Here is a 22,853-nt window from a genome sequence, read left to right as displayed (position 1 = left end):
AACTGGCTGAGTCTCCCATCCTAAAACAAACTGTCTGTCATGATGATATATGACTGATTAGTACGCTCTTGTGTTGATGAGGGAAATGATGAAAAATGTGTCCGTAATAAAGTGTTCCTTGATTCTGATGATCAAGTGATATTTTTGACTTAGGGAATATAAAATAAAAAATGAGGGGGTTTTATAAAAGCTTGAATTCATCTGCAAAAGGGGAACTTAATGAGAACAAAAAGTGTTTCCTAATTTGTGATGACTGAATGACTGTTGCCTGGGTGTGTGTGTGTGTGTGTGTGTGTGTGTGTGTGTGTGTGTGTGTGTGTGTGTGTGTGTGTGTGTGTGTGTGTGTGTGTGTGTGTGTGTGTGTGTGTGTGTGTGTGTGCATGGTTGCAAAACATGGAGCACAGCAGGGGTCTACATTAATGATGTGTGTGTCAGCCTCTTACCTTTGGGAGACCCACTGACTCCATGGCTCTGAGCCACTGCACAGTGTTGTCCGTGTGCCTGAAGTGGAGCCCGTTGCTCTGCAGGCAAAAACACAAGAACGGACGTATAAATGCGGCCGTATAATTATGTGGAAATAAAACAAAATGTATCAAAATGGTATCGATGCAACCTTAAAAGTTATTAAAAGGTTATGCCGTGCACAAATAATATTCATTATAAAAAGTTGAGCCCATTATCAAAGGCCTTAAACTACTGAGCATGTTAGATACATGAAGGTCTAATGTTGACTACAAAACGTATCACTCTAACAGTCTGATAAAGTTGGGTTATAATGTGTAAAAGAGCAATACAATTCATCTCAAAGTCAAGCTAAAAAGCTAACTCACATGTTGTTACAAAGTGCAGAAAAACTGAAAATATGTATTTTTTCACGATGTAAATGGATGAAATTGCAAAAACGGTATACCTAAAAAAAAAAAAAAGGGAAATATGTAAGGATGTTAAATGTCTATAAATGGAGATGCACCTTATAGCGGGCCTGATCTCTGTCGTAGATCCTCTTCACAGACACCATCTTTGGGGCGAAAAAGTTGGCAAGTTTGCCGAGGTAGACCCCGTTCCTCAGCCTCTCCTCCAGCTCTGTGGTAGGGGGCAAGTCCTCTTCCAGGCAGGCCTCCATCCACCTGAGAGGATACACAACAAACAAACTGAGCAAAACCACTTTCAAGAAAGTTATTATACATTTAGATAATCTATATGAAATGTTACACAATCCAAGAACAATATCTCAGACGATTGCTCAAATAGCATAAGTGAATATAAATAAAGCATTTGAGAAAATGTTGTCAACAGTATGAGGAAAGTACAGTGAGAGCTCGACTCTGCTAGGTGACTCGATATGTTTCCAGTTAATCACCAGGCCCATGGTTACGATCAGAGTGTAAACAAACATTAGTCATGTTTACTCCGCCACCTGAGGTCTGCTACAGGTTGCAGTGCAATTTATGAGGTGGCTGAATGCCTGCATGCCAGTCAATATTGGCTTTTCCTACACCTGCTGCCCTTCAGATCCAGGCAAGGACTGACGACAGAGGGCCAAGAACACACAAAGATACATTTTAACTGGTATAATATATAAATATACAATATTTATGAATTGTGCCAGTGCAAATTCATTTAACTGATGGGTTGTTGTTATTTTATACACCCACATTGAGCCCAGGATGCTTTAGGAAGGTGCTGTGGACAGATCGACAGTATGAGCTTGTAGGAAAAGGTTAGGTTTATTTGTTGAGAGGATAAAGGTGTGATCAGTAAGCAAGATGTCTAACACTAATATAATTAGTCCAAAGCCAAAATTGATCACTGGTGAAGGGTCATGAGTTTCATTTCTGTGAGAAAAGGTTTTGATCCCAACCAGGGACAATCACAGAGGTGTTTGAAATAGTTAGAGACTAAAAACTCAATAGAGCATTTTCAGCGAATAATGGAGAATGTTGACCTTCTTTCAGACTGATGTCATTTCCCCTTGATAATTACAAGAGCTGCTTCAGAGCCCAGACATGTTAGGAAAAATCTATTCCAAAGTGCAATGTATTCCAAAGTCAATGATTTGTGAGCAGGGTGAATCATCAAAGTTGGAAAATCTGTTATACATTATCTTACTGCCTGGAATTGATTTCATGCTAACATCATTTACTATCATCCCACAGCTAGATAAATCCAGTGGACAGCGCTCCACGCTTCCTCATGTTTTGTTTAAGGGTTTCATTCACACCGGCAACTCCTTCTTTTCTGTGTGCCAGCAGTGCAGCCTTCCCTCCCACAGGCGTGCACACAGACACCTTGTTTAGGTTAATTAAGGCTGTGTGGGACAAAAGGACCCAGTCTGCCTTATAATGTGTCAGCACATTAAAAAGGACAACCACAACACATCATGCACTGTCAAAACAAACGCAGTGGAGAGGTTAGGTTAAGCACTCAGAGGAATACAACAGCACGTAACAAGCTGATACTTTAGAGCTGGCCAGAAGGGAACTTCAGACAGACTTCAGTGTTTAAATGAGTGGAAATAAGCCGACAGATAGTTACTGCATTTTCCATGTACTATAACTTCTATTGTAAACCATAAAGCGGGTAATATTGCAAATAGTGGAATAAGCTGAGTCTTTCTGAGAAATAGGGTTAGGGTTAAACAAATTAAACCTTTTTCAGTTTTTAAGGGTTAGGTTGTCACCCTTGTAGTCTTAACTAATAGAAGCAGTCATCCATTAGTAATTCCAAACAGGCATGTGTTGGCCTGGTATCTGCCAGATGCTGCTGGTTTATAAATATTACTGAACCTTCAACTTGCAGACACTTTTGCAAGTCAGAAAATACCTGTTTGCCCAAAAACGAGTGTGAAACTGATCAAAACAAACATGCATTCACACTGTGGCTCTGTATTGACAAGATGAATCAATATATCACAATGATTTGCTTTTGTTTTGAAATTACATTTTAGGAAAACTACCGTAATATGAAGAACACTGCTGTATGCGTACACTTTCGGTTAGAAAACAAGATGTGCATTTTGAATTTCTCCCAGTCCCTCTAACATTAAACACCAAATGAACCGCTCTCTGCCACAGACATGCAAACCATTAAATAGAAATCAGTACAATGATTTATACCGTATCACAAAGCATAGTCTCGCAAAACTCAAGTGTATTGATTTTTCCTTTCACCCCTAGTGCTATCACACAGATATGCACACAACAAGGCACAGTGGCTGAGGTCAACTAAGGCCAAGCAGTGACGCAGATCAAAATCCACATGACTTTTTGGACATTTTCAACTTTCATTTCTTCATAGAAGTGACTTAAAAGGAGGGGATCAAACCCAGATAAAAGTCAAGATACTGTAACTAAGGTTAAAATAAGTATATGTTTGGCAGGAACACAGTCAAAGGAACATCCTGCATGAGCTCTCCTGTGAAACTTCACTTCCTGTTCTTAAGACAATGTGTGGACAATGTGTCTCCTGAAGCAGGACAGACTGCTGTTTACAACGCTTTAAAAGCTGGCTTTCCTGTCATTGTCCAATCTGAGCAAACAAAACGCAGCTTTCAGGACTGTGGGACTTCAATCTGTCCCACATCAACACATTATTATGAATATAACACTCATTTGCTTTCAGCCACAGTTCTTCTGACTGCATACAGAGCGTCTTTTGAATGCTTGCTTCATGTAGACCAGTCATGCTGGTCATGAGTTTGTGTGTCTCACATTTTGCATATGTGGTGGTGGGGTAGGGTGTGTCGGAAAATAAGAATAATATCCCTGACTAAAGAACACATGATAGATATCCTGGGGTGTGTAAAAGCAAACAAAGATAGTTACCATCCAAAAAGGCTACAAACATCCATTAAGTGTTTACTCTCCTAGGATGGCACAAAGTCTGTTCCAGAAACTTCTAACTACTGAATATGTTTGTAATGTATCTTTTGTAGGTGGTCTATAAAGTGAGCACATTGACAACAATATGGATCACTTAGCTCTCTTTAAATGTGCAGTAAAGAGGACTTTGAACAGCAAGGCATGTGGGCAATCCACCATGTAAAGAACTCGGGTCTGGGCAAATATGACACTTCATGTGACATAATATAAAAATAGTCTTGCATGCACTATTATAACAAACCCGCACTGAGATAAATGACATTTAACACACGGCTGTTAGTGAGGATATTTTCATTGAAACAGCTCTTTTCTGTTTGTATTATTAATACATGTTTTAGTTTTTAAATCAGATTTCGTATGACTTTGTTAACAAGGGATCTAAGAGTAACTGGACAGGGCTTTCCTATATTGTGTCCTATTTCACCCAAGATATTTTGACTAGAATTACAAATATTTGAATGAATTGTAATGTCTGTTCTCGAGTTTGAATCTCCTGGTGATGTGCATCCCGTCTCACTGTCACACCGTCATGGCTTACTGGGGCATTGTTAATGTTAATAGAAACAGATGTGCTTTTCCTGCTGTGAGAAGTCCAAATCTCTGCTGTGGATAAGGCCTATAACAATGTTGCAGTGCAGATTGAAACTGATATTTTTTTAAATAATATCACTGTCAAAAACTATGTGAGTGGGATCTGCGAGTTTGAAACAACAATCCCCTTGCCGTCTAGCATACTATTAAAGCAGAAATATGAGTTAACTCAAAAGTGTTTTAGCAATAACAATTACAAAGTTAAGAAAACAGGAATATTTACCTGCATGTTCACTGTCAAAATAATACATGATAGACCTTTTGTACTATTTAGTGCAGCAGGACATTTGATGTATGATGCCGTTTCTGCACCAGTTCATTTGATGTTTTTTCAAACTCCTGCACTCAAGTGCTTTTCTCGGTCAGTTCTGATATCTTACCGATATATAAAAAGCAAAGGTGGATGATGAAGCTATGTCTCTTGTAATATCATAACCCAGGTGAACTAACAGAGTTACTTCTGCATGGTTGCCTTGTTGCAGTGACTCCTGAGAGCAGAACCTAATCCCACCGCTCTGTATGAAGCTGTCTTAGACCCCATTTACACGGGAACGCAAACAAACCAAATTCAATATCAAAAAAGTCTTCCGTTCACACGGATACGGCTCAATAAACGTGTCCCTTCAGACGAGAACGCTCGACGCTGGAGACGCTGTAGTACATATGCCGGGCCTGTAAGTGGCGCTGTACTTCCGCCACAAAATACACCAAAAGCAGCGAAGAAGACCCCCTGAGCATGGTTGCCATGGTTGCCCTTCTGTTTATTCTCCGCGGTGGATTTAGCAACATGTCGTTCATGTAGTTCTCCATGTCCACTTGTTGCTGATGGTTGTGGTAGAGGAGCTGTAGATGTTGCACTAACATCTGTAGCATGGTCAGTAGCAGTAGCAGTATGCTACTGACCATGCTACAGCAGTGAGCAGCAGAGGCGAGGCTATGGCTTCATATCAGGGAATGATCGTATAGGACGTACACACAGAGCCGTTTGCCCCCCCAGAGCGTTCCGTCCGCATATCTATCCACCTTGGGACCCGTTATCGTTTGAGGGGTCCGTTTCCGCGGTTCCGTTACGGCCTCGTGTGAACGAACGGGCTATACGAAAGAGAAAAGTAGCAGATACAACCCGTTTCGTTCCCGTGTAAACAGCGACTTAATCCTAAACCAATTTGACAACTTTCCCAGAATAGAGGTTTCACTCCACATTAAACAGGAGAGTAGAAAAGTGAGTAGCACTGGGGAGAAATAACAGGAAGTAAAAAATGAAAGTGTGAGCACGTGTGTATCTGAGAGTTAAATAGCGGTCATTTTGAGGTTGCCTTCACAATGATACTAGAGCACGTGTTCCTTAAACCACCGCAGTGCAACTGAGCCACGCTTCAACAAGTCTTCTTTAGCACACAAAAGATTATCTACGTATGGCTCAATGATGATGGACAACTGAATCTCTGCTTGTTTATTCAAGCCTGCCTCACCTTTCTAGACCGTTATTATCTAGTGACATAAGAAGAAGATGTAGGCTATTTAAATGTTCATAACTGAGTCAAAGTGCAAGTTCAGTTGTGAAATTATTATCTGTCAGGAAATGCTGATGTAAATGAGGCTGTACACACTCATAGAAAGTGTTTTACAAAGAGTGTGCCTACAAGATGCATGACTGCTGAACCACAACAAGGCTCCAGAAAGCTACACTCTGTTAGAAACATCAATAATTCAATCTGGAAACAAATCTTTCTGTGACTGGGCGGGGTTGTTTCGAAAGCTGTGCGTTAAAGGAGGCATGATTTTACTTCCTGCTCAGCTGGATGCCCTTTTTTAAGAAGACAGGAAGTGGTTAAGTTTTTCTAAGGCAACTCACACAAAAGATAGTCTTTATCAAGTTTCGTATGTTTAGCTTGTAAGATTATGGTGGGAATCATTGCAAGCCATTATTATAAAAGTATTTACTAAACATACTGAGGAAGGTATCAATAAGCCTTCTAGATTGTTCTTAGTTGATAATTTCACTGAGGGTGAGAGCTCAGTGGAAAGAGAAGCACCATTTCCACTAAGTCAGCACCTCCCATGCCTAATCAAACACGTTCTCGTGAATGCTTACAACTCCTCGTCATCATCTGCTGATTCCTACCTTTCATTGCCGCTCTATCTACTATAAAACTTACACACTGCTTATCTATTAGTCCTCTCACTTGCCGCCCTCCTCCGTCCACAACCACTCCCTGCTTTGAGGTCTGCATAACGATGGTCATTGAACACACAGACATACAATACAAAACTGTTTGACCGGATCAAACATCAAACAAAGCTAATGCTTGACCCAACAACACGCCCAAAAGCATTCCTCTGAGCTGTGAGAGTTGTAAACACTATGAAGGATTGCCTTTAGTCACTATGTGTCGTTAAGCTGCTCTTATCGTCAAGGTTTTTCCCTTTCCTGTTGGAGCCAGCGTCCCCCTGTCTTACCGTTTGGCCTCCTCCAGGTGACACAGGTACTCGTAGGCGATGTTCTGTCGTCTCCTCTCATCCATCTCCTCCGCCGACAGCCTCTCGTCGTCCTGGATGGCTGGAAAAGGCATGCAGATGAAACAATGAATGAACATACTAGTGTGCTGTGCTTTCTTTCTGGTCTTTTTACCAATGGAAACAGTGAGAATAGGGCTGAGCAAAATAACTATCATGATATAAATAAGTATATTCTATTTGATTGAAATATCACAATATAGCAAATAAAAAGGAAATCACAAAACCTGTGTCATTCTTTACATTTAAAACGTATAAAGAAAATATTAAAAAAAAACTTATTGTGTTGGTTTCAAATGAATGATTGCTTTATTCATTTGGACATCAGAAACAGAACGTCAATAAATGTTTATTTTGAGTTATAGCTCAGCCTCATATGAATCACATCGCTTCAACATCAGCCAGTGCAGTGTCCAAAACCATGTGACCTGCATCAGTCATCCACAATTACTTGGGCTTGTTTCAAATTAAGTAAGTTATCTTGACACAGATAACATTACACAGCTCATTCATAAAATACGCTAACATTACAAGGCGGAGAAAGAAATAACACTCCCAACACATACAGCAAACAGAACAAGATACACTTCAACGATTTGCACTCAGCATTTTATAATCATTGATTGCAAAGAATCTCCTCAACACAGAAAGTGTCTCTCGTCAAATAAATGTGTTGACTTCAAAAAGTACAGTATGAGATGAGCTACTGAAGTAAAACAAAAAGAAAACTGATGCTTAATTCAGGTGTTAAAGAGGCCCTATTATTCTTTTGAGTCGTCCCTTCCTGTAGTGTGTTTAATAGCTTTTTACAGGTGGACCCCTTTGTTTACTTAGCAACAAGGGGACATCACTGCTTAACACCTGCGCTTCTATTGGTTAGCCTTCCAACACATTGTACGTGATAAGGGAGGGAGGCGTGTGGTGCAGTGGGTTGTGCGTTGGGATCAGGGGGTCACAGGTTCAAACCCCACTGCAGTCAGCATGTCGTTGTGTCCCTGGGCAAGACACTTCACCCCACATTGCTCCTGTGGGGATTGCCCACAGTATTGAGTATGTTAATCGCTTTGGATAAAAGCGTCTAACAAGTAACATGTAATGTAATGTAATGATAAGGCTAAGGGGCGGGACATGTCTAAGTAGTTAACCAATCACAACAGAGCCGGCCAGCTAACCAATCAGAGCCAACTGGGATCTGGTTTCAGACAGAGGGTGAAAAGAGGTGCTGCAGAAAAAGGCAGTATGAGAAAAATAAAAGACCTTTTTTATCATTAAAGCACGTAAACATGTCACAGTAGAGGCTTCAAATACAAATATCAACCTGAAATATAATATGTCCTCTTTAAGCAACTACACTGGCCTTGTACATGCGCTGCACAGCAGGTGCACTTCAAACTGTGGTGTTAAAACTTCACAAAGGATATTTTTTGTTAACGTCTGTTGATTTTGACAGCTAGGATCTCGAGTGTCTCTTGGAAACTGAACTTCATCCCATGCTCCAATGAGCCTTTGTTTGAGAGGAAGGAAATGTCCATGTCAAAGTGACCTGAGTGGGGTGCTCCACAGACAAGTGACTTCTGCCGAGTTGACCTTTACCTGCAGCTTAATGAGATCTCCTCCCCCTGACGCTCCTACCCCTGCTCTAATCCTATCAAATCCCTTTATTTCTGTCTGAGTGGAGGGACAATCTCAGACAGGGAGGCTCGGTTTAAGAACAGAGCTTTCACACACTAGACCAAACACCATGTACTGGGTTTGAGTCATAGGTTTGAGTAGAAGCTAGCACCTGAGGTATCACATTATGTATCAGGGAGGAGGACATCAAGAAGGCTAGACTAAAATACACATACTGTATAGAGTCAGAGTTAGTCAGTCTGTCTTCTATCTGTCCACATTGGTTCTATGAATATTAGCCTACTGCCTCTTGGGATGCCCTGTTGAACTTTTAAACCTGATGATCATACTAAACAATCTAATCCCAATCCTGATCACAGTTGTGGATTCCCGCATTTATTCACACATGATTGAAAGTGATATTGACCATAAAGGATGCTAAATTAAATCTACCGCTGCAGTCCAGAGTAGAGTAGTAGCAGAGGAGCAAAACAGAGGGTGAGTTCACAGAATTCAGATGAAGGAGAATCTCATTTTTACGTCTTATATTTACGCTAAATCGTGTTAATGAGCAGAAACGTAGCACAACGTCAAAGGGAAAGCACTGCTCTGGAAATAAAACCAATCTTATTTAGATGTTAATATGAACAAGAAGAAGTACAAGCAGCAGCTCCATTCATTTCAATGTGATAGTGCAATAACACTATGTTGTCCCTAAACATCAATTAATAATTCTGATAAATAATTGTCACTCAATATTCCTTTTAACTGATTATGATTTTAACCATAATCTTGATTTACAGCCCTTTTTGTACGTTTTGAAATAGTCACAATAAATTAAGCCAATTCTGCTGTTTACGATATTCTACAAACAGTAATTCATACTTAGCGCTGTGCTTCAATTCCTTAGTGGCTTTTGTAGCATTTTATCGCTGTAAATTGTATATGTTGTTTATTTCTTCTGGAACTGCAATGCATGTGGAGTCCAAGACAAATTCCCCCAAAGGGACATTTAAGTACAACTTCTCAAGCGCTCTGTTAAATTCAGCCTATTTATCAGCCACCTGCGTATACATCCGTGCACTGGGTCTCAACAGAGGTATTAAACCCATATGTGAGAAGAGAAACAATCCAAACACACACTCACAATCTGGACATCCAACCATAGATTAGTGGCCCAGCTGGATGCAGATGTGTATGAACACACACAGACACACACACACATGTCTCAGGGGAGAACAGCCCCAGTGCAGCCGTTACACACACACACACACACTACCTCCACTGGCTCGCTTACACACTTCCTGGAAGAGCCTGTCTGCACTTTTGCACTAAGCGTTATATTTAACCCTCAAACCCTCAGGATGGGGTTGTTGCCTTTGTGTGTCACAGGATCACCAGACCTAAGTTATGGCCTCCATGATTATGTCTCATGCAGGGGGGGGGGGGGAAGCACATATTAAAACTGACTTTGCCTTTGTCCATTTTATAGGCAAATCCATAAACTAAGGGTAGTCTGACATTTATTCAAAAATATTTCAGTGAATAACTTTGCTTTAGTGCCATAACAGCACTTAAAACCCTTAGGACACATTTGGCTTGTTTCACACAATGACAAGGCCAGCAAATTAAAGTGTGGTTTTTTCACAATGTTTGACAAATTACTCATTGTGAGTGCTTTTCAAGGGTCACACCTCTTTAGGATTCACATTTCTAGCACAACATGTATCTATAAACACAGCATAAGATATAGTGGCCTGTATGCAAAATAATTCAAGAGTTGTTCAGTAAAAATCAGAGGCAAAAAGATTGCACTGATGACATAATTGATTGGTGTTATCTCTCAGGGTTGCACTTTGCCCACAGCTGTTGGTCAGTGACAAGATACCTGGTAACTGACTTGGTTTGCAGACTGTATGTGTTTTGTATCACTTACATTCTTAAAATACTAATGTAGCTAGTTATAGATTTCTCAACAAAAGCAAAAACCCTGGTTAATGGGTAACCTATGAGAAAATGCCTTATGTGTAGACAGGCTGATATGCTAGCTGCAGCCATTAAACAAATAGATAACAAAATCCCTGTGGTGCAGTTAGGAGAAGAAGGGGGAAAACAATTGAAATCGTTCTGAGTCAATCTTAAAATCAACATACAGCCTAGACCTTGAACGTATCATTGTTTTGGCTTGAATTTAACAAGCAGGATACAACTTCTTCCCCTAAGAATCTCTTTCATTGACAGTTTATTTCCTCTCAGGCTACACATTTCATGCCTATTTTTGCCATATTGACACACCTAGGTATCAAGGTGCTTCAAAACCACCTGTTGCTCAAACGTCCCTCACGTTAGCTTGCATTCAACTCTTGCCTCTCATAACCAAGCAAACACAGTATGTTTAACAGAGCTTGAAACATAACTTACTTCCATAGCGTGGCTTTTGTAGAGCTGCGGTTTCTTCATGGTACATCTTGCGTCGTTTCCTCCACCCGTGAAGTCTTCTGCCCTAGAAATAACTTCACCTACAAGCTAACGTGACAGCGGTATGCCGCGCCTCTCGGGATATATTGATACCAATAAAGAAAAACACGCTGTGTCGTTAACTAACTGGAAACATAAGCTGGAAATATGGTTCGAATTTCTTCAGAAGTTACATGAAAGCGCCGACTGTCACATGCGGCAGACAATCCCCATGGTGTGCACTTCTTCGGACTGAACCAAGTGTGTGTGCCTTATCTTTCCCCGGCAACGGTCTGACTGAAATGATTGACAGGTGAGATTTAGCCTTGCGCACCACCTGCTGGACATGAGGTGGCTCGTGCTGCATTAAGTCATTTAATTGTATATTAAATGTTATCCGACTTTTACATTGTGTTGGCTATATGGCCAGATATATGACAGAGTACACAGATGTTCAGTTTTTTTTCTAGTTTTTTCTATTTTATGGTTGTTTATTTTCTACTATTTTTCGTTTTCGCATTATGTGCAATGCCTGTGATGAAAACATTTTCCAAATCGGGATCAACAAAGTAAATCTTATATCTTATATACCTACTGCCACAAGGGGGCCTACTGTACTCATATCCAGTGGTGTAACAACTACTGAGATGTTATACTATAAGTACAAGTTTCAATACTAAATTGAAAAAAATACTCTGTTACAAGTACGTAGAAGTCCTCCATTCAAAATATAACTTAATCAAAAGTACAATTGATTTGATTGATTTTAGCATCCAAATACACTAGAAGTACCAAAAGTATAAGTAGGCTACTTGTTTAGCGTAATGACCCATTTTACAGTCTTATTTATTAAATAACTGGAATATAATTATTAATGCATTCATATGTTCATCACAGCTGCTGGAGGACCTTATTTTAATTACTCTATATACTGCATCTGTATGTTTTAAATCCCATATAATGGTTGAATTATTAGTTGATTTAAAATGTGTATTAGCTAATAATCTGAATATGTAAAGTAACTAAAGCTTTCAGAAAAAAATAGTGGAGTAAAGTACAATATTGGCTACATAATGAAGTGGAAGTTAAAATTCAAAGTGTCATTGAATAAAAACCCTTAGTCAAAGTACAAAGTGCCTCCAATTTAGAGGCAGGTGTGGCCAAAATGAACAGAAAAAATAAATGTGGCCTATGGGTAACGATAAATGGCCATTTAAAATACGTTTTGATTAAATGAAAGGCTTCCACATTTATATATATTCTACAAATTATGTTATCTAACGGGATAAAAACACCTATTTGTATAAGTTAACCCAGTGTCACAGTATTATTGTGTTAGTTTATCATTTCCATTTCATAATTTGCCCACTAGATGGCAGCATTAGTTTGATAATATTGACCACAAGGAACACAGTATTCAGGGTGTGTTTTTGGGCATGTCCTCAGACTCAAGGACCTGGTTTACTGAGAGCACAAATTAGGTTTGACGGCCTTATTTATGTGTTTGCAGAATTTTACATTTAAATGATATTATTTTATTCAAATAATGCATAATTGAGACTCACATTTGGATCTTGATGCAAATGCCTCATCATGTAAGTGCAGTAATGTGATTTATAAACACATTTTATTCTTAGGTTGGAGACAAGAGTTGTGAAATCAAAGCCCGGCATAATTTGCTAGAGAACATAGCTTTTATTGTATTGAATATATGTTCAAAAGCAGCACAGTCTGATATCCCTGCTTCTCCAATTAAATAACATAATTCACAGGGCATCATTTGGCAAATATATCTTCACATATTTTCACACTTATGGACCTTTCAACGTACAGCTCAGTCACTCTATGACTGGCAGGCCCTTCACAATAATATACACAACTTTATTCTCCACATACATTTGATTACCTCCATAAAATGGATGAGAAACTTACAAGAGTGATACATTCACATTTTTCCTCAACAAAAATCTGAATATTGCCATAATTATCTGCCATAAGAATTCACACAAAGACGACAAAGTTGAGCACAAAAGAACAGAAGTTTTCTTACATACATGCACGTTTTTGCACACACGCGCACACACGCACACACACACACACACACACACACACACACACACACACACACACACACACACACACACACACACACACATATGCTCTCTCATACATACATACATACACACACACACACACACACACACACACACACACACACACACACACACACACACACACACACACACACACACACACACACACACAAATACAGTACAGCAATAACCCAAGTACCTGAAACATACCAGGTAAAATCATTTATCCCCAATATAAGACCACAGGTAGATCTGTCACCAATTAAGGTTTTATCTTATTCAGAAAAATACAGATCAATACTTCTGTTATTGATAATACTTATTCTTGTTAATCTAGCGTTAGATTGCCACTGAGCTAAAGTCATCATTTTTTATATCAGCACATTTTATTAGATATTTTTGCTATATCTTTGTTCCAAAAATACTGAAATCATATGGTATTGTGTTATATATATCTAAATAATTCCAATTTCAATTGAAAATGTTAGAGGTATTTTTACACTTTCAAAGTAGCACTGGTCTAAGATAATTATCTTTGCAGTATACATTGAGGTTCCAATGTTCAAAGATAAGGTACTTAACAGCTAGTACAAGATAGGTCATGGTTTCAAACGTAAGATTATGGCAAAAATAGATTTTAGACAAAAATGTTGGTAAAACAGAGCTAAAATGTGTCATCTGGTGTGTTTGTTTATCTTCAAATGTAAGCATCTGAAGATTATTAGTTTCCTCCAGAGAATCATGGTTGACACCAATTAGCTCTCATAAAGAGGTGGATCTTATTTACATTATTAATTTGTAGTAATTCTCTGTAACTTACACCATTTGATCATGTTATGGTTCATTGTTACCTATAGGAACTATTGTTTGTTTTTTCAGGAGCATACTGTAGTACGCTGATCTTACCTAATACCTGTGTTATTTTAAATGGGAATGTTTAACAAAGGACACTCGCAAATGGATTGACACCCAAATAAAATCGTCCTCATATTTCACTTATATATACACACAGAAATTGGTATGATTATTTAACGTACTTTCTTCCTATTCCGTTTCTGTCTGTTCCTCACAACCTTTGGACACCACATGCCTGTGGGCAGACTGCTGCAGTTAAGGAGAGGCACATTTCAAAAAAGGCCATTCAGTTTTTTAAAAGGAAGTAGCGTGACATGTCATTATCAACGTCACTGCCACAAGCAAGGTCCAATAACACAAAACGAAATCAGAGGGAGAGCTCATCAGAGAGAGAGCTCATCAGAGAGCCTTCGTACAATAATACAACACATGGATCGGGACCTGGAGTAACAACATTTGGATTAAATTCATTATTCATTATTTCAACTTCCACAATAACAAAAAGCAGAAAATAAAATTAGCAACCTCAGATTCAAAATACCACACAATTATTAGTACCAGAAAATAAAGTTTTTCAATATGGCCTTTTTGATTCTTTGTTGGGTAGGTAATGCAAAGGGCTTGGCATCATACAAAAGATATCTATTTTGAAAAGGTTGCAGATGTCAGATTAAATGTCATGTCAAGCAAAACAGTTTCTTGTATAAGCATAGGGAAAAGATGTAGGTACAGTACATGTGGGTACCAGTCTATTTTAAGAGATGTTTTGCACATGAACTATGTGTTACTTTAATTTATCTGATTTTTTATTAATGACTTTCTGCACACCGTCTACAACGCTTCCTGTGGAAGAGTGTTGCGGCGAGCCAGCTGTCGTACAGCTGGGTCGTGTGTCCGCTCTGTCTGATCATCTATTCCCCACGTTGTCACACAAGGTTGGCTGTGCTCATTACAGCTTGTTTTTCACTTTTCTCCCCATCTGGCTTGTCTTAATAAGACTGTATCAATATTGAAAGCCTTGAGCCTTAACCATGCAGTGACTCCACACAAGGTTATGGCTGCAGCTGGAAAATGGCAACCAGTCACTGCAACAAAACCCCACCAAAGTTCACCCAAAACATGAGCAAACACTCAGCTCTGTTTGTGAAATCTCCTAAAAATACATTCACAGAAATGCTGAACTTAGCATTGACTAACTAGGAATTGATGTAGATGTATATGATCAATGTAAAACACACTGTGAGAATGGTGGGTTCAGCTTTACCCTAGGTACAGTAGCGAATCGCATGAATAATGTTAAGATATCTGTGAACCAAGCCATTTGCATTCCTTGCTCAACGCTCCCTGGGCTTCCTCTCGGATTCACCCAAGTTCTATTTAGATTTTCTCCCAGCTGATGAACGCCAAGCTGGTGTTACATGAGGACATTCGACTTGGTGTCAGGCAGCCGGAGTGCAACCAGGCCTCCCCCGACGAGCACAGACGAGGCCATGAGGATGGGGATGGACTTTGTGATGCCAACAAGAGAACCGAAAATCAGGTTTCCCAAGACTGCAGCCAGCTTGCAGAGAGCGTTGCAGAACCCAAAGCCTGTTCCTCTGTGGGGTGGAGAGCCAGGGACAGGAGGTAAAGGAAGAGAAAAGAGATAGAAAGGTGTTAGAGTTGACTGAATCACCTCTTTTTTTATGATTATCTCTTTCCACTACTGCATGTATGTATAAGTCCATAAACAAGTCTCAACAAATACGTAAGTCAGTATATACTCTTGTCTTCTCACCTCCTGCTAGTAGGGAATGACTCAGTGGTGACGACATCCAGGGAGTTCCAGGCAGAGATGCTCAGGCCGTTGTAAAGGCACAACATAAAAATCATCATGGACTCACTGGTGCCGAACCACAAAAAGAAACAGCTGATACCCGAAAGCACCATGGAGCCACCTGAGAGACAAAAAAACACACACAAAGCAAGAGTGAAGGAGCAAGAGTTAGTGCAAGCGACATTCGTTTGAACAATGTTCAACTGAATTATAGGCCTAATCAAAATTGCCTCTCATACGCAATGATGGATGCCACATCCATACCATAAATCATTCCAACATCCCGCAGTCAATGTGAAACCCAATTACTCAAGTGCACACATGAAACATGAACCTCCCTCTTCGCTCCGTTCTTACCTAACATGGACAGACGGCCAATTTTGTCCATGAGAAGCGCGGACACAATGTTGCCGGGCAGAACAGCCAGCGTCCCGAGGAAGTTGATGAAGTAAACCCAGTAGGCACTGTAGTCATCATCAAATGTCATCTGGCATCCTTTCTTGTTGTGAGTGAACGTGCTGTTGACTACCTCTGTGCCATCTATCAACTTGCTTTCATCAATGTCTGACAAAGAATACAAAAAAAGACATTTGGAAATAATAAAACACAGCCAATCACAACGCAGTATAGTGTCATATTGTCTCACAGATGTTTAATCTTTTTTTTTTCCACCTAAACACAATTTAACCTGATGAATCTGAGCATCAGGAAAGAAAAACCTCTAGCTGTATAGTCGTGTTGATTTAGAAAAGTTAGGAATATTTAATACTTATATCTCACCGGTGTTGTAGAAGAAAACATCAATGAAAGTACAGTTACGGAAGAAGGAGCCCACAGATTTCACATCATCAAAGTAGCAGTTACGAAAGGTAGAGTCAATGAATGTGACGGACTTCAGCTTCATATTGATGAATCTGAAATAAAAAATAAAAAATGTACATCCTGTTTGTACGTACTTTCACTGTAAAACAGTTCATATATCCACAAGTTGACTTGTCCTACCGATCGTTGATAAAGAGTCCGTTTTTGTGTATCTGGTTCTCCAGAGTGAAGTTGAAGGTGAAGTCTTCAATCCGTTCGTCACTGTGTATCTTCACTTTGGAGGCATAATCATCTGCTTGAAGGTGTTTGATGACATCAGGGAACCAGACTGACAGACCATAATACCTGCAACCACAACGTATACAGGACGTTACAAATCTTTGGATACATGTAGAAGAATCTTGATCTGAGGTTCAAACACTGCTTTCAGACGCAGTAGAAAAAAACAATAGACACTTGTGGTTTCTCTTTGATTTCAGAGAGTGTTTTGTGGATGTTTTTTCATCTCTAGCTGCTTTCACTCCCTCTTACTTTTTCTTCCCTCTGAGACACCAATGGAACAGTATTGATCCACAGACTTTGATTGATTTCGATACCATGTGACTTCTGCACAGCACAGGGATCAAGATGACAGAAATACAATGTGGCCGCTAGTGCTAATATCAGACCAGGCAGGGAAATGAGACTTGACTGATTTTTCTCAGACACTAATGACATCAACAGGAAGCTCACCCGAATGACAGCGTGAACCACACTATAGCCAGTCGCGTCATGTTTTCTTTCATAGGGTAGTTGAAGCACTTCATGAGATTCAGATAGATCTAAAGAGAGATATGATACAGATTAGACTTCATGTGTTTAAAAAAATACATTTGGTTTTGGGGCAGTGAGTGAAAATTAACTTACCCCGTGTATTTCATCCTTTATCCTAAAGAAAAACTTGGAAACTCGGTTGCGAGACTCTGACTCCATTTCCACCAATTCATCCAGCTGTTTGGGTATTTTGATCCTGTTTACCTGAGGAAGCAATTAAAAGAGAAAAAGATGATCACAGTATAATACATCAAGTGCATTCGACATCCATTTATTGACATCGTTGATGATTTGGAGCATTTTGAAGGATGTTACTTGAGTCATTTTTTTATTTTCCTTAGTTCAAACAAGATTGAGAGCACATAACTGTAATAAAAATCATTGTAAACAGTACATGATCATTCGGAGAAACACGTGTTGACTAAGAGGCTTTCCCAAAATGCAGCTCACAACGCAAATAAGCCTGAACGACACAAAACAGCTTTCAGAACCTTCATAATTCAGATTTGATCCTGCACAGTGAAAGCGTTAAAACCTGTCCCAGCGGTGGCAGAACATAAGCCTCTTTGCTTTTCCTTAAGCATCAGGAAACCCAGCCAAGACAGCGCACAGCAGAAGCAAACACTCACAGTGAAGACTTTCTCCGGTTGCCCACGTGCTCTCATGTTGGTGTCGTGGATCTGTTTGAGGATCATCCAGGCTTCATCATGCTTCCCCACCTGACAGGAGGGAAAGAGAGAGGATACATTCATGGGATCAGCGATGGTCTCGCTTAGTCAAGGACAGCGACACATCCGCAATCATATATATGACTGTACAAGAGTATATTCCTTTGATTTCTCCAAGATGGGCCAAAATTATCAAAGTCACGACAACGGTGACTCGTTTTACTTCAAAGAGTTTTATTATGCAGCAGCAGTACTGTCTGTCACAGATCTTTTTTTTAAGACACATAGCCTATAGTAAGACCTGCACCCAGAGTTTTATCACTCACACCTTTTGATCTCATTTAACATTGGATGGGAAATGTCCAAGAACACTTAAGACTAAGACTAAATATTATTTAGGAGATTCAGAAAGGAATGAGCGCGGACATTAGGGGACAATGACACAGCACCATGAGGCTGCACTATTGAAGATACAGCTATTGCAGCAGATTCATGAGAGATGAAAGAGAACTATCTTTTAACCGGTAATAGATAGGGGAAATTACATTACCTCAAGGTAGAACCTGGGACTTTCGGGCATGAAGGTAAGAGCAACCACCGCACACACACAGGGCAGAGCACAGACGACCACAAACACCCGCCAGCTGTGAAACTGGTACGCCGAACCCATGCTGAAACTCCAACCTGTAAACCATGGCACACAACAAGAATTACAATCAGATCGAAGACATGGGAGAGAAGAAAGTTAAAACATTTTTAAATATGTTTTCTTGCAAACGCTGCTGCAATAGTATTGTGTTCAATGTTAATATAATGTGCTGCATATGTCTGATGTAATCTTATTGAATGGAAGCTTTTTGATGAGGCGGCTTATCAGATGTGGCATATTGTTATAATTTAGTATTTAGCATATTTGAAGCACAGATAATTGTCTCATGTTAATCAAAAATATGAACACATCAAAGTGCTATAAGACTTTTTTTTATCTAACAAATGCTGCTAATTTGTAATTAAAATGCTATGGTACTTTTTCAATGTTTGGATTATTTAATATTAAGATTTTTAAAAAGCCGTTATTTTTGCATTATTTGAGCCACCTCTTTATTTTGCTGATATGTTGGTGCTTTACTCTAATGCAAAACCTTCAAGTATTTCTGTAGCCAGTCCCAAACTCACAGGGAATAATCAAAGCATATATTGTTACATAATATACGTTTTGACGAAGCAATGACTAAAAAATATTGAGTGTAATGTTAATACTGTATATCCCTATCAGAGGGGGATCTGGGCCACTTGGTAGGCTGATTTGTATGTGCGCTGAAATGATATGAGCAGAAATCGTACTGGGAACACAAAAGGACTGCAAATAAAAGATGGCTTTTAAACGAGAGCAGCAGCCGGAGCAGAGTGATGTGTAAGCTCGGAGATGAATGGCTCTGCTGAGGGAGCTGAGAGAAGTGCACAGGGACGGGTTAATTGAATGTGTAGGAAACAAATTGAGTGTTTTCTGCTAAGTTAAATCTTGTTGCACCTGATCTCAGCCCGCAGGCAATCTCCCAGACTCATTAATCATTGTAACGTGCACACAAACACTCTCTCTAACACACATATACATACATACATACATACACGTAAACACACACACACACAGAGACCTATACAATCTCACAAAAGGGGGAGATGCACATAAATACACATTCTCAAAAATACTTGGAGTGAACCACATCAATTCATGATTTAAATTACCATATGCAGATTACATTGTCACGACTAACATAATGCCATACCGACAAATCCCACCCACACATATAGTATAAATGATAAAAACACAAATACACATACAAAATTACACATCCTGAAATCATCCTTTTCCTTATGCAAAAATACTTAAAGTGGACCTATCATGCTATATTTGAAAAATATATCGTAGGGCCATACCTAAAAAAGTTTTTTTTTCAAAATAACAAACAGATCATCCATTGTAGCCATTCCTCATATTGCTCAAACCCCTCTTTTGCAGGCCTGTTAGAGAAATGCAGATTGTGGGTCCTTAGCTGGAAAAAAAGAAAGACGAGGAGGCGGAGCTAATGCCTGATCAGAATTCTACCGGAGATAAAGTTAAATTCGGTTGTGATAAAACGCCATCCTGTTTAAACCACGTCAAGGATTATCTCTGAAATAGTATGGAGCTCAAATGCTTTTTCTCTGGTTTATCACAAGGTGAGTTATTTTTTTATTTCCTGCTTTTTAAACACATGTGCTCTTCAGTACAGGTTAGCTCTGAGTGTTAGCGAGGCTTGCTAATGTAAACAAAGACGTCCAAAAGACGTCAGGCATTGTTTCTGATAGCAACTTTCTGTGAGTCCACCGACATCACCTCGGATGGACCCTTCAGTTCGGATGGAAATCTGTATCCGCTCGCTGTACACCCATTTTTAAAAGATTTGGGTACGGAGGAAAAGAGAGAGGGTTTTATTTTCTGACGCTGCGTGAGTTCCCCGACGCACCGGGGGCACATATTTATGTATAAAAGACATCACAAAGTGCATTTTGCATGATAGGTCCCCTTTAAAGCATTTTCCCCAAAACAACCTTACAGTATGTATTGTTGCCTGCTTAACTACACGTGTTATTCAAGTTAAGCATTTTCTACATACCTAAAAGAAAATAGCACCTTATATGACTTTAAATCCCTAAAGAAATATTACAAAAAATAAAGTGTTGCTGCAATTTTAATTTGTGGGAGAATATTTAAAGATAGAGTTTATTTTCGTGTCACTTTAAATCAGAGGAGAATTAAGCATTTAAATACAGGGATGGCAGGAAATGCTATCGTTAATGTACAATGTATGTGTAGCTCTGTGTTTTATGCTCTCATTGACTTCATTTGGGAATTTTTTGGAAAGGGGTTGCTGTGTCAGTCGTGACCTCCCACGTTTCTCAACAGATCGTGCTTCATGGAGATGCCGCTCCAAAGGGAATAGCACCATTATCTATCAACAAGCGTAGGAGGGGAGTCAGGGGGTGGGAGGGGGTTAACGCTAATGGTTATGCCAGGAAAAGGCAGTTTGGAATTAATCTCACAGCATATTAAAAATCCGGCTTTGAAAGCAATGCATATCAACTGCTAAAAACAACTATTGCCATAGGAAGTGGGCGTCTGTAAGTCGATAGTGTCAGAAAACGCATCCCAGAAGAAGCCAGAGGGATGGAAATGTCTCCTTGTGATTGGGTTTCACTTTCAAGGTGTCTTTCACTTCACAGTAGGAGTCATAACTTGGAGCCTGTGTGTATTCCCGATTTCTCTGAGTCACTGTTATTTATCCCCCTGCTCTTCTTTGTGTCTGTGTTATGGAGTGATTCAGAGTAGGAAGAGAAAATGTAGAATAAATTGAGAGGAAGAGGCAGAGTAACAGAGAAAAGGGAGGGAAGGCGTTGTTCAGCAGTGATTGCCTTTTCTACAGAAATGTAGCACGGCGTCCTGCCCCTCAGGGTTACTGTTTCACCCATACCATTGGAAATCTCATTACAGGGATTATGTATATAATTGACTGGATCTATGGATGACTGACTCAGCAGTGCTACACTTTCCCATGCCTAGATACTGTAGAGAGAGAGATAGATAGATGGATAGATAGATGGATAGATGGATGGATAGATGGATAGATAGATAGATGGATAGATGGATAGATGGATAGATGGATGGATAGATGGATGGATAGATATATGCCAGAAAAGGCATATTTTAAGATGGCTTTAAAATAAAATGTTGACATTCTGCTGTTTCCAGCTGTTTTGTGTTTATGCTATAAGCTAAGCTAACATGCTTTTGGCTTCAGATACATACATTTTTACACATGTAAAAGTGCTATCATGGTTTGCAGAAAGTATATATAAAGATATAATTCCTTAGTCTGCTTGAAAGGCATAATGTAGTACTAGCAGAGGAGTACCATTGAATTGACCACGACGTGAAGTCCTCGGGGGGTATTTAATCTTTGATCTGTAGAACTCAGCACTGTGTAATGGGGCTGCTATCGTGGTGGGCTTTCTTGGCAGCGAGTAAACTACTCAAACTGTCTCTGCAGTGTGATGGGGATCTATGCTGAGCAGACCTCCTTCAGGGCCCCAGCTGTGAGTCTAACAGGTTTTTTTAGAAGACATTAGGTGGATAAATGAGAGCCGTAATGGTGTATTAAACACCAGTGTTGAGGCACTCGTATCATAACCCATCACTGATACCTTTATGACTTCCTGCAAAGACATACAGGAATCTCTGCAGGAGGCATTTGGGCCCACACACTGTAGTGCTGTGGGTGGCAGTATGCGAGACACGTAGTTCCCACTGAGAGAAAGAGAGGCAGAGTGGTAGTGAGTGTCAGAAAGAATAAGAGCAAAGTAAGGCCACTACCATCCCTTCAATACAACATCACCAGATCTGACAGCAGAGTTTCCTCGTGAAGACTCGTTCTGGTTTCAGAGGGTTATTTGAGTCCTTCAGCCATGTGAGCAGATCTACAGCTGTGTGTGCATTAGTGCATGTGTGTATGCATCTATATAAGTAACTGAGAAGTCCTTAATGGGAAACCCCATGATTAACCTTTCGCTTGTTCCCTTGTGCCATTTTGTGTGTGTTAACTCAGAGGACCTCTTACAATGTCAGATGTTATTGCCTTCAATTTCCCTTGAAGAAGACCTGTCATCATCAATAGCAGCCACCTACCCCACC

General features: G+C 39.7%; 2 protein-coding genes across 3 annotated transcripts in view; both read right to left on the bottom strand.

The window, feature by feature from the left end:
• iqgap2 (IQ motif containing GTPase activating protein 2) overlaps positions 1-11,320 on the bottom strand; it is a 37,863-nt gene extending 26,543 nt beyond the window's left edge. For both annotated transcript variants that reach the window (XM_010792157.1, XM_010792158.1), the window contains exons 1-4: positions 11,022-11,320; positions 6,933-7,032; positions 971-1,127; positions 444-521 (exon numbers count right to left, since the gene is read on the bottom strand). In XM_010792157.1, the coding sequence (XP_010790459.1) occupies positions 444-521; positions 971-1,127; positions 6,933-7,032; positions 11,022-11,067 (381 nt within the window). In that variant the 5' untranslated portion in view covers positions 11,068-11,320. The remainder of the gene's footprint in view (positions 1-443; positions 522-970; positions 1,128-6,932; positions 7,033-11,021) is intronic.
• Positions 11,321-13,262: 1,942 nt separating this feature from the next.
• On the bottom strand, positions 13,263-18,812 carry LOC104963566 (synaptic vesicle glycoprotein 2C-like; the record flags this gene model as incomplete). Its single annotated transcript, XM_010792172.1, has 9 exons — positions 13,263-15,603; positions 15,783-15,942; positions 16,179-16,385; positions 16,602-16,735; positions 16,824-16,988; positions 17,376-17,464; positions 17,550-17,660; positions 18,086-18,175; positions 18,675-18,812. Coding segments are annotated over 9 exons (1,278 nt in total), but the record flags the coding sequence as incomplete, so codon positions are not given.
• Between the last annotated feature and the right edge of the window lie 4,041 nt (positions 18,813-22,853).

Source organism: Notothenia coriiceps, unplaced genomic scaffold (genome assembly GCF_000735185.1).
Source record: "Notothenia coriiceps isolate Sejong01 unplaced genomic scaffold, NC01 NC01_scaffold00036363, whole genome shotgun sequence".
Lineage (NCBI taxonomy): Eukaryota > Metazoa > Chordata > Actinopteri > Perciformes > Nototheniidae > Notothenia > Notothenia coriiceps.
This window is presented reverse-complemented; position numbering and strand designations above follow the sequence as displayed.